Source organism: Lagenorhynchus albirostris, chromosome 20 (assembly GCF_949774975.1).
Source record: "Lagenorhynchus albirostris chromosome 20, mLagAlb1.1, whole genome shotgun sequence".
Lineage (NCBI taxonomy): Eukaryota > Metazoa > Chordata > Mammalia > Artiodactyla > Delphinidae > Lagenorhynchus > Lagenorhynchus albirostris.
The window spans coordinates 49,030,355-49,042,372 of record NC_083114.1 but is presented as its reverse complement, the minus strand read 5'-3'; the positions used below and the strand labels follow the sequence as shown (position 1 = coordinate 49,042,372).

General features: G+C 42.8%; 1 protein-coding gene across 4 annotated transcripts in view; it reads left to right on the top strand.

The window, feature by feature from the left end:
* The window catches only part of RPTOR (regulatory associated protein of MTOR complex 1), a 347,492-nt gene that overhangs the window by 168,757 nt on the left and 166,717 nt on the right, over window positions 1-12,018 (top strand). For all 4 annotated transcript variants that reach the window (XM_060133269.1, XM_060133267.1, XM_060133268.1 and 1 more), the window contains exon 5: window positions 6,350-6,496. In XM_060133269.1, coding sequence (XP_059989252.1) covers window positions 6,350-6,496 — 147 coding nt within the window. The remainder of the gene's footprint in view (window positions 1-6,349; window positions 6,497-12,018) is intronic.

Below are 12,018 nucleotides of genomic sequence, written 5' to 3'. Positions count from 1 at the left end.
CCAATAAATTCTATTATTTAAATAACATTTATTTAGCATTACTCATAAGGTAAACAATTATTGAACTGTAGTAAAGGAAAGGCAGAGAAAGTATCAGCAAAGCCAATAAACCTTCAGCCTTAAGGATTTTAAGGGACTAGGAGTTTGCTTGTGACTTAAACCCTGCAGTGTTTGGTTCACAAGTACCATTGCCCCATACCTAACATCTCTGGGCCATCACCTCCCAATACCGGTTCCTTCAGAAGGAAGATGAATCTTCTGCTTACCCATGCTCCTCTGCTCTCCTCGGAGGACAGCTGTATGCAGACGCCCTTACTGTCCAGGGAAAGCCAGGATGACACATCCAGATATGCCTGTGGTTCCTGTCTGTGAGGTCAGAGGAAGCATGCATCCTTGGGGGCTTTACCGGAAAGCCCTTAGGAGGATGCCATTTTACTATGGCTAAGACTTCTGACTCACATTCTGAGCTCTTTGGCAGAAGATGTACAGACCTTCCTAAACTTACAGTGGGGTTATGCCCCATAAACCCATCATGGTTGAAAATACCAAAAGCTGAAAACACCTGTGCTACACCTAACCTACCAAACATCATAGCTGAGCCTCGCCTACCTCAGACATGCTCAGAACACTTACGTTAGCCTGCAGTTGGGTGGAATCATCTAACACAGAGACTATTTTATAATAAAGTGTTGACTGTCTCATGTAATTTTTATTGAATACTATACTGACAGTGAAAAACAGAACAGTTGTCTGGGTACAGGATGGTTGTAAGTGTATCAATTGTTCACCCTCGTGATTTCGGGCTGACTGGGGGCTGTGCTCGCTGCCACTGCCCAGCATCATGAGAGAGGATCAGACCGCATATCGCTAGCCTGGGAAAGAACAACATTCAAAGTATGGTTTCTACTGAATGTGTGTTGCTTTGCACCATGTAAAATCAAAGATTATAAGTTGAACCATCGGGAGTCAGGGACTGTCTGAACTTAGAATCTGCTCGGAGATGGAGAGTTGCTTCCTAGGAGGTCGCCGGCTTTACCTGGAGAACAAAGTGCCCTTCCTCCGAGCTCCTGTCCCAGGGCTCAGTGCTTGGCTGCCTCTGTGGTTGACTCAGCTGTGATGACAGTCTGATGAAGCATGTGGCTTTTTTTTTTTGATGTTTAATATAACCTGACAGATAAAGTAGAGTGTAATGAATAAATTATTTAAAACCTATTTCTATGTTGGAAATGAAAACATGGCCTTGAGTATGTTTTTTCAAGAGAAAGGAAAGACGCTTTGATTAGGAATTCTCTGTGCTCATAGTTTTTGGTGGGGGGAGAAACCAAACCATTGCCTGAAAGGCTGTGGAGTGTTTCTGGGAGCCTTCAGTGCGTGGGGGACTTCGACTTCTCCAGCTTGCGTAGGTTGGTTCAGCCTAGAAGACACAGGGATAATTGCACGGGGTGGAAACAGTTGCACTTCAGGTGTTGTTTCTGTTCTGTTCACTCGCTGCAGCACCAGGGCTGTCATCCTGCAGGCCTCCCTTTGCAGGTTTGCAGGACTGTGATTCTGGCCCGAAGCTTGACAAACTCCCCAGGATCCTTCTGAGATGGGAAATGAGATCCACCTGCTCGTGTTCCAATAAGGATTCGTTCTCAAAGGCCATTTTCCTCCATATGGTTTAATAGAGTTGATTTTGTATCCCTAAGGAAAACAGACTTCCAAGTTTCACGGGCTTACTAAACTACAGATATACAGCTACTGCTTTAAATGAAATCATCTCTCCTCAAAGGCTTTGGTTCTCACCAGGGGAGGTTCCCCCTCAGGGTGCGTTTGGCAGTGTCCAGAGACCTTTTTGGTTGTCACAACTGGGCAGAGAGGGGGAAGTGCTGTTGGCAGGGCTGCTGCCAAGCCTGATGCAGTGCCCGGGATGAGCCCCACACTGACTGACCAGCCTCAAACGTCCACAGTGCTGGGGGTGTCTGCACTTCAGCCACAGAGGCCCTTGCTGCTCAGAGGCTGCCACCCACCATGCAGCCCATCTGTGTGGAGGTGTGGGTCCAAGCCATTTTCTGTGGCTGAGCATCCCTGTGGACGGTATTAGGTGCCAGACCCTCTCACAACTAAAAATCATGAGGCTAAAGACCAATTCCGAAAGCTCCTTGTATGCTGCCCCTTGGACAAGCATTAGAAAATGGAGGTGCTTCTGCCCTCCAGTGGGACTGGGTGGCTGACAACTCCACTTGAACCATTTCCGTGGCAGCCAGTGGCACAGGGAATGAAAGGGAAAACCCTTAACGAGTTTCCTGATGGATTAGTGCTTTATTATTTTAATGAGTCACCATTAATTACCTTTGTATCTCAGAAATTTAGAAAGTAACTTTTGATTTGGGGGAAATATAAAAATTACATTTTAGTTCAAAAGGCCAGACCTCAAAACACAGTTAAAATATATTTTATTGCGTGCTGCTTTGCTGCCTTTGGGGCCTTCTGGGGCTGTACCTAGAAGGCAGCAAAGATGACAGCATCGCCCTTTTCCAGCAGTCACTTGGATGATGTGGTGGCAGGAATGGGGTCAGAACTGCCCCAGCCATATTCGGCCGCTCCTCACTGAGCTAGAACCTTGTGGGAAGCAGATAAACAGCAGAGTGTGGCTGGCATATAAAAATGTGATGATTTCCCAGGCTGGTGCTAAAATCCTTTCTCCTCTCAGTGTAAGGGTGTCCCTGCCTAATTAAAGGGTTCCTTTTGGCCCTTTTCTCCCCCATAGCATGGGGGCTGCAGGTGAACAAGGGGAGGGATGCTGCTGGGCAGAGGGCCGGAGAGGAGCGCTCTTCCCTGCTGGGCCCAGGGAGGCGCTGACTTGTGTCCTGCTCTGTCCAATGCAGCATGTGCTGAAGCCTTTTTACTTGTGCAGATAACATGTAATGCCTGCTCATTATGAAACACTGACTGAACGTAAAGTATGTTATAGTGAACCCTGGAGCTTACCCTTTTCCTTCCTCCTTTTAATAGTTGTGTGCATTTTGTCTTTTAAAAAAATACAAGTAATTTCTATTCTAAAAGGTTCCAAGAGAACAGAAGTTTTAAAAGAAATAGATATGACACTTTCTTACCACCCCACACCCCTGTCACCTCCCCAGTCAGAGAATGCAGTCCTTAGCAGTCCTGTGTTCTTCTTTCAGCACCATTTATAGGACCTTTCACTCAGCACGTTTCTGCTGAGTCCTCATTTCATTCAGCTTAAGTGCTGGGCATGTGTTGCTTTACACACAAAACAGGATATTATATGTGAGATTCTAAGACTTGCATTTTTAAAATCATGACAAGCCTCTGACATCTCTCCATGTCAGTGCATATAAATAACCTTGCATGGTGTTCCATAACGTGGGTGTATGGGCCCCCTTTGCTTAATGATCTCTTCATATTGGATATATTAGGATCCAAGATTGGTTGTGATAGTCCCTGTGGGCCGTCTGGGACTGCTGTGGCATCGTCATGACATGGGGCCCAGGCCCCTTCCATCACACAGCTCTGTTGTCCCCCTGCTTATGTCTTCTGCCATGTTCACTCCTCCCGGGAAGGGAAAGAGGGCAGCACTTATAATTTAGACACATTTCTGATCATGTCCCATTGGCCAGAATTGGGCTGCAAGATCAGACTTAGCTGCAAAGGAAACTGGGAACTGTGCTCAGCTAAACTTGCATTGAGGATGAAGAGGGGAAAAATAGATGTTAGACTGGCAGTCTTTTCCACAGTAGCATGTAGACAGCTTACAGGTTTTTACCAGTGAAAGTATTATACATCCTTGTATGTACATTTCTGTACAAATGCAAGTATTTCTATAGGATGGACGCCTAGAAGTCAAAGGTATGTACAGTAAAAATTTTAAGAACCACCCAAATTGCCTTCCAAAAATAGCTTCCTCAATTTATACTCGCACCAACGATAAGCCAGCACCCTGTTGAACATTGTGGTCAGCATGGGGTATTATTCATACTTAAAACTTCTTTCCAGTTTGCTGGATGAAGATAGGTAGATGGATGATTCTCATTGTAATTTGCATTTCCATGATTAATCGAGAGCGTGAAACTTTCATAGTTGTTGATCATTCATGTTTCTTCCGTGAATTGCCTGTGTGAAGCTTTTGCCTATTGTATATTGTTTTTGTTGTCTTGTCTTTGTTGATCTGCAGCAGAAGCTTATATACACACACACATTCTAAATATAAAGTCTATGTCACATATGTTGTACCTACTTTATTCTTAAATTGCTTGTCACAGGTATGTGTTTTTATCAGAATTATATAATTTTTACATTGCTCTATTTTTCTTTAACGTTTCTAGGTTCTATATGTTTAAGAAGGTCTTTCTTACACCAAAATAAATTTTTAAATCTTTTATTCTGCTTTTGTATTTATTTTTAAAATCTGTCCTGATTGTGTGTGGAATCTCAGATGGCAATATTGAATGGTTATTTGGATTTTACAAGTATCACTTGTTGAATTGTTCATTCTTTCTTCGCTGAGTTAAAATGCCACCTTCATTACAGTTATATATGTGGCTCTGTTCCTGGGCTTTCCCTCCTGTTGATTTGTTTGTCTCGCCTTCCCCAGTACCATCCTGTAATTACCATAGATTTATAGTGTATTTAATATCTGCTAGCGTGAGTCCTCACTCATTATTCCTTCCTTACAATTTTTTTTGTGTTGTGCTATTCTTATACCTTTCTCTTCAGCATTAACTTTAGAATCAGCTTGTCAGATTCCATTAAGGAAACCCCTGATGGTATTTTGATTGGGCACTGCCTTTATAGATTCATTAGGGAAGAACTGCTGTCTTTAGAATCCTTCTGTGAGAGTTTACTTAGAGCATATCCAAGTGTTCTCTTACTCGTGCAGTGACGAAGAACAAGACACCAGGTGATGGCAGTTTAGCAAGGTGAAATGGCACAGCGTAAGCAGAGGGTGGTCCCCTCGTGGTAGAGATGTCTGCAGCCCCACCACACCTGTGCTGTCGGCACATCCTCCCCGTCTGGGATGGGACTTGCATCTGGTGATGTGTGTGCATATCAAGAAGGCCTCTGCCGCCACCACCTTGATGACAGTCTTCTCCAGGCCTGGTTTGGTCTTTCTGTCTTCTGTTCCTTTTCCCCTTTGCATTAGAAACAATCCTCTTGGCAATACCAGAGGCAATGTTTGTGGCTTAGCTTTGAGGAAACACAGTCACCTTTACTGTAAGTGCACAGAATTGATTTCTGCTAGAGTGTCACTACTTAAACTATTGGTGCCTGAGGAAGGATAAATAAGTGATGGCGTTCTATGCAGAAGAATTGCGTAAAAATGTTACCTTTGGGGCTTCCCTGGTGGTGCAGTGGTTGAGAGTCCGCCTGCTGTTGCAGGGGACACAGGTTCGTGCCCCGGTCTGCAAAGATCCCACATGCCGCGGAGCGGCTGGGCCCGTGGGCCATGGCTGCTGAGCCTGAGCGTCCGGAGCCTGTGCTCCGCAATGGGAGAGGCCACAACAGTGAGAGGCCCGCGTACCGCAAAAAAAAAAAAAAAAAAGAAAAATGTTACCTTTGAGTGAGGATTTTAGTCATTTCTCTGGTGAGATGAGGACCATTCCTCTCTATGTTTACCAGTAATAGCTGGAGTGTTTTCAAGTACTGAAGAGTACAGTGTGTCCAGAAAAATATTTCACTTAGCAGATTCATGCTAATATGTTATTGTTCTGTGATTTGAAAAAAAAAATTATGGAGCCAAATCTATTTGTACTCCTTCAATGTGATCTAAATCATCTAGAGGATAAAGTGCTTATGGGTAGCTCTGAAATTAAAGGGGCAAGAGGGAAAAACATGCACATTTGAGGACCCGATCAACTTTTCTGAGCTCATCTTCTTTATAATCGAGGAGCGTGTTCTGCTGTATAAGCCCAGAGAAGTTACGGAGTAAAGGGTGAGCAGGAATGGTGTGAAGTAGCATGCGTAGCCTTGGGATTCATAAGAGAAAGCTGTGGTTTGGCTGCAAGAGGGTGGGAGAGGAAGGGTGGGTGTGAAGGCCTCGTTGTGGGACACGTGGAGAGAAATCCCTCAGTGGAGTGAGTGCGCTCCCAGGGGGCAGCAAGAACTGAACAGGGGAGGAGAGGAGCTCGGGATTGAACTGTGCCACCGCCCGGTTCTACCTGATGAAACAGCGTGTGGGCAGATGGTGGGGAGGTTAGTTTGCTGCTGTTCACAGTGGGTAGAGATGGCAGCTCAGGAACGCTCTGTGCAGCGGGCCCCATGCATGGGACCCTCTTGGAGGTGCAGGTGCTGGTGAGCAGGCAGAGTTCGCCATGTGTGAGTCACAAACATGCACTGTTTTCTTTTCCAGAACTACACTCAGTACATCCCCCTGTCTATATATGACCTGCAGACATGGATGGGCAGCCCCTCCATATTCGTCTACGACTGCTCCAACGCTGGTCTCATTGTCAAGTCCTTCAAACAGTTTGCCCTGCAGAGGGAGCAGGAGCTGGAGGTGAGGCCCTGAACACACTGGGCGGTGGGGGTGGCCATGGGGGACTATTGGCCTGGAGCTGTGGTTTTGTTTCTTTGGGTGGGGCAGGCTCAGAGTGCTCAGCGCAAGGTGGTGGGGTCCACGACAAAGAACTTGGAAAGGACTCAGGACAAGCTCTTGGGCTTATTTTTACACCTCGTTTTACCCAGCATCATTTTTAATCCGAATTTTAATTAAGCGATAAAATTAATAGTTGAATTGTGCTTCAGTGGGCTCTGCCTTCGAGATAAATGTGAAAATAAAGCAGACACATTTATTTTCGGAGAAATGGACCCCTGTCTGGGCACAGTCTTCAGTTCCACCCGCATCTTAGTTATTGCCCTCATTTTTTTGTCTTTTGTGTTGGAAAAAACCCCTACTACGCTAAATACAGAAAACAAAACAGCTACAGCTGCCGTTGGTGCCTTCCATTTAAAGAACTGGAGGGCCTGTGTAGTGCTCTGATCGTGAAGAAACGTTTTACTTGGTTGTTTTAATTAATATTTGATGTTTGAATTAAACAGTGACTTCTAAAGAGAAACTGAAGAGGCACTTTCAGTTAAGAGGCCTCCATCCTATGGCCTGCACAAGAGTGAGAATAAAATATTCTGCAGCCTCCAGGGGGTCATGAATTCCAACTGGTTGCAGTGCAGGAAATTCTCAATTCAGGAACAGAAATGGCACTGAGTACATGTTTCCTCAAGCCTTTTTGGGTCTATCCAATTTTAATGTATTGTTATGTTTTTCACATTTCATCAGAGGATATTGCTGAAATAATCAGCAATAAAATTTGAAATTCTACTTGGGAGAACTTAACATGTCATACAGTTAATTTATAAATATTTTATAAATTAAAATGTTTATAAATTAAGCCCTTATGCAGAACTTTGCACCAGAGTGACTGATAAATTACCCTTTATCCCAGTGCCACAAGTTGTTATTGTTATTATTATTATTTGCATTCTAGAATAAGAGAAGGGAAAGGTCAAGTTTTATATCATTAAATTTTTACCTTGCTTTTAGGCATTTCATCTAAGTTTATCCAAGGGATAGGTTATCTTATGAGTGCTAAAAACTCAAAGCACCAAGAGGTAATTGCTTTTCCTCGCATCAAGTAATAAATCTTGAAAAAATATTTTTTTTGTTTTCCATTTAAAATGTGTAAATAAAAATGCCAAAGAATCCAGCCTGATATTTATCCCCAACTTATGAGCTTCAGGGTGATTAAGGAAAGACCAATACATCCGCCTTTGTTAATTAAAACATGTTAAATAGGGCTTCGCTGGTGGCACAGTGGTTGAGAGTCCGCCTGCCCATGCAGGGGACACGGGGTTAGTACCCCGGTCCGGAAAGATCCCACATGCTGCGCAGCGGCTGGGCCCGTGAGCCATGGCCACTGAGCCTGCGCGTCCGGAGCCTGTGCTCCGCAACGGGAGAGGCCACAGTAGTGAGAGGCCCGTGTACTTCAAAAAAAAACAAAAAACAAAAAAAACATGTTAAATATAGTCCCTCTCCCACCCTTCTCAGCAGAAGACAAGCATTTCCCTCTTATGCTCTAGCACTTGGAGTATCTGCTCTGTCGGTTCTGTAAATGTTCTCTGTATGTTGCCAAGGATTAATCAGCCTAAGAAACTGTTCATTTCATTGAATGCGACAAAAAAGTTTTCCATGCATCTTTTTGGGGTGAGGAGGGAAATGTTTAATTGACTAATTCCTAATGGAGGAGAATAAATGAAAAATATGTTATCTGAAGTGGCAAATAGATGGCAATGTAAAGTTATACCATATGTTTTATAATTAGCTCTGACTTTTATCTTCATTCTTTTCTTAATTACAGTGCAGATAAGTCTTACGGTTTTCCATTACACTTACTATTATTGGCTGTTGTTCAGCTGGTCTCTTGCATCAACAGCGGAAATTAAAATGATAAAATTGGCTCCCAGCTAATATCTTAATGTTCATGTTAGTTATTATTTTTATCTGCTGTAGAAACAGCAATCCTGTGTGGCCTCTTAGGTTTATTCTTTTAAAAAATTCTTTCCCTGTCTGCAGTTGGCCAGATTCTTTGTAAATTTATGATACATTTTAACACTTTTATTGGGTAGATGATAACATGAAACTGAAAAAAACTGGCGGGTAAAATGGTTTGTGCCAGAGTTTAAAAAATAAAGAGGGTAAAAATGATTAAATATAATGCAAGAAAATAGTTACCTGGACCAGAAAGCCTCCAAGTAATAAACATTAACACAAATATGAGTGGCATAAATTTTAAGAGAGGGTTATCAGCTTTCATATTCTTGGACTTCCATCTCAAAGGAATACTGCAGGTGAAGTAGAAGATGCCTCCATGAAAGCATGGCATAAATTATTGCACACAATTGAAACTTCATCATAGCCAGGAAAAATGCATGTCTGTCCCTCAGTAATGGTCTCTACATTTTTCCTTGTGTCATATTGCTTTGTAATTTGAAAACTAAGGAAAGTCTTCAGTTCTCTCTGCTTTCCATGTTTTTTTTTTAAGATAAATTTTGTGTGTGTGTGTGTGTGTGTGCGGTACGTGGACCTCTCACTGTTGTGACCTCTTCCGTTGTGGAGCATAGGCTCCAGATGCGCAGGCTCAGCGGCCATGGCTCACAGGCCCAGCCACTCCGCGGCATGTGGGATCCTCCCAGACCGGGGCACGAACCCGTGTCCCCTGCATCAGCAGGCGGACTCTCAACCACTGCGCCACCAGGGAAGCCCTAAGATAAATACTTTTATTTTTACTAAATTAGTATATGCCATGATTTTAAAAATTAAATAGTACCAAGGGTTTATAATGAATGAAATATGCCCTGGCCCACACCTCCTTGGCCAAGACTCTGCTACTATAGGGAACCTATTTTAACTGTTTATATTTCTAGTTCCTCTATGAGTATCTCTATAAATGTAAATAATATGCTTATACTACTACTGCTTGATTCATAAATTTTAGATTATCAGGCTTTCTGCTACTGTATAAACCAAAAACAGAGTTGCCATTAGTAAATTCTATTTAAAGAATTGGAGAAATTATATAGAACTTTGATAGTAAAGAGACATGTTACATGTTTTAAGTCATATTTGTTGTTTGTATTAAATTGTGAATTCTAAAGAGAAATTGAAGAGGGTGAGTCACTAACTGCCCCCTCCTGTTTCCCCACTGCAATTTAGTTGTGTCACTACATTTGGATTCCCTATACTTTGTAACCTTTGCAATTTGAAATAATACCCTGACGTTTTTATTTCTAGTTTCGTCAGTAATCAGTACTATCCTCTGGCTTTAGGTTCTTAGCTTCCTTGGACTTTCTTTTACCTCTGGACCTTTCCAACTCTGTCATCTGCACTTTTATGATTATTCTCTAGTCTCTGACCATAATTAAGTCCCCATGCTTTGTGTATGAGTTGATTCTAAAATATGACAAATATTAAACTTCAACTCCCTGATTATGACCATGTAAATATTGTTCATTGAATGGCTAAATAGGGTGCTATGCTTTCCATTTTTATAACAGTTTTTGTTTCTTTGATTTTCCTGAAGATTTTCTCTTTTCTTATTGAATTAGATCTTTAACGTTTCCTCAGTTCCTAAATTTGCAAGGGTAGTATTGAATCTCAGAATATACATCTTCCCAAAGTTTCTTCTTTCCCAGCTCTCCACTGCCTGCTTCAATCAGCTGTTCTAAATGGGCCTGCTCCAAAGCTGTCATCCTGGGATTTCTCCTTATCACTCTCCTGGAAGCATCCACTGTTTTCTAGATCCCACCTCTGTCTCTTTCTCAGTTTTCTCCTTTGTTCTGCTAGGGCAAATCCTCAAATAACAACCCAAGAACTGATGTATGGGAGTAATTTTTCTCAGGCTTTAAGTGTTTGCATTTGGACTGCTTTTAGCTGAAAGTAATGAAAAATCTCACTATTGCTTTCTAAACAAGTAACAGTTTGTCATTTTTGCTAAGATCTCTGAGGCAAATGATTTAATTATTCAGCAGTACCATTAGGGACCCAGGCTGTTTTTAATCTCTACACTCTGATGTTTTATCTTGATGGTTACAGTACATTCTTCCACGTTGAGCCTGGATGAGGTGGGGACAGGGCAGAGCTATCACATTTGTCTCTCTTGTTAGGAAAGCAAGTGCAGATATGAGACCCTTATGTCTCATTAGCTAAAGCTGGGTCATATGCGATGTGCCCCGCCCCTCATAGTTGGGGCGGGGGGTGGCAAAAGGGAGTGGAGTTGGGATGAGTACTGGTCTGTCTGACAGTGAGTGTCAGCTATATTGCATGTGTTATTGTCTTCATTTTGTCCACATGCATTATGGACAGTTTGGGTATGGAATTTTAGGCTGTTTTCACTAAACTATATCACCCTTACTTCTTGCGATAGATGAGAAGGTGGCCTTGTTGTAGCCATAACCAAGAATTCATGATAAAAGCCAGAGAAGGAGTATTTATATCCACAGTACACGGTATATATGTTGAGAGAGAAAGAGAGAATTCAGATTTCTTTTTTTTTTTTTGCAACAGCTTTTATCTTGGTTATAAAATCTTTGTAACTAGAAGAGGAGACTAAATCTTCAGTGGATTCTCTTTGAAATAGTCTTTATTAAGTTTTATCCATTAGTTCTACTTCCATTGGATATTTCCCATGGGCAGTTATGATTCTTCTCTTCACTGAAGACAGCAATGAAGCAGGGGTCAAATCTCGGCCTTTTCCTCTCTTTCTTTGGAGGCAGGGAGGTGAGTTGGTGTCTGGTGGTGGGAACAGGATTGCCTTTCTTTTACAGAGACTGATGGGGCTGAGCTGTATCCCAGTAAGACTTGATCCTCAGCACGATCGTCCTCGTTGGTGTAGGATGGGAGCCCAGATAGTTTCTCGGTGGCAGCCACAGCGGTGGTGGGACAATTTCTTCCCCCAAGGATGGTCGACATGCTTTGAGGGAGTCTGTTGTTGAGGTTCAGGCCATCACTCTGGTGGCACCATTCTCTCCTCTTACTGCCTGTTTGTACTTGGCAAGGCTTTTCTCATGATGCCTCCAAATGAATCATGTTTTGTTTTGTTTTTTGTTTTGTTTTTTTTGTTTTTTTTTTTTTGGCTGCACCGCGTGGCGTGCAGGTTCTTAGTCCCCTGACCAGGGATTGAACCCATGCCCCCTGCAGTGGAAGCAAGGAGTCTTAACCACTGGACCGCCAGGGCAGTTCCGCGAATCATGTTTTGATCTGACAATCTGTAAACTTCCTTGTGTGACCCACTCCTGCTGGCTCCAGCAGTAGCATCCAGCAGCTCAGGACCTTGTCCAGCGGATACTCATTTTCACAGAAACAGGCTTGGTCCTGCAGCATCACTGGATTCGCAGTGACTTAACCACCCTATTTTCCGTTTGAAATCCTGTATTCGACTTGATATTTATGACACATTATTCTCATGTATTCATCAGTGTGGCTAAATTTTATGCCAAGTGTTTAAACTAATTGTAACAAAAATGACT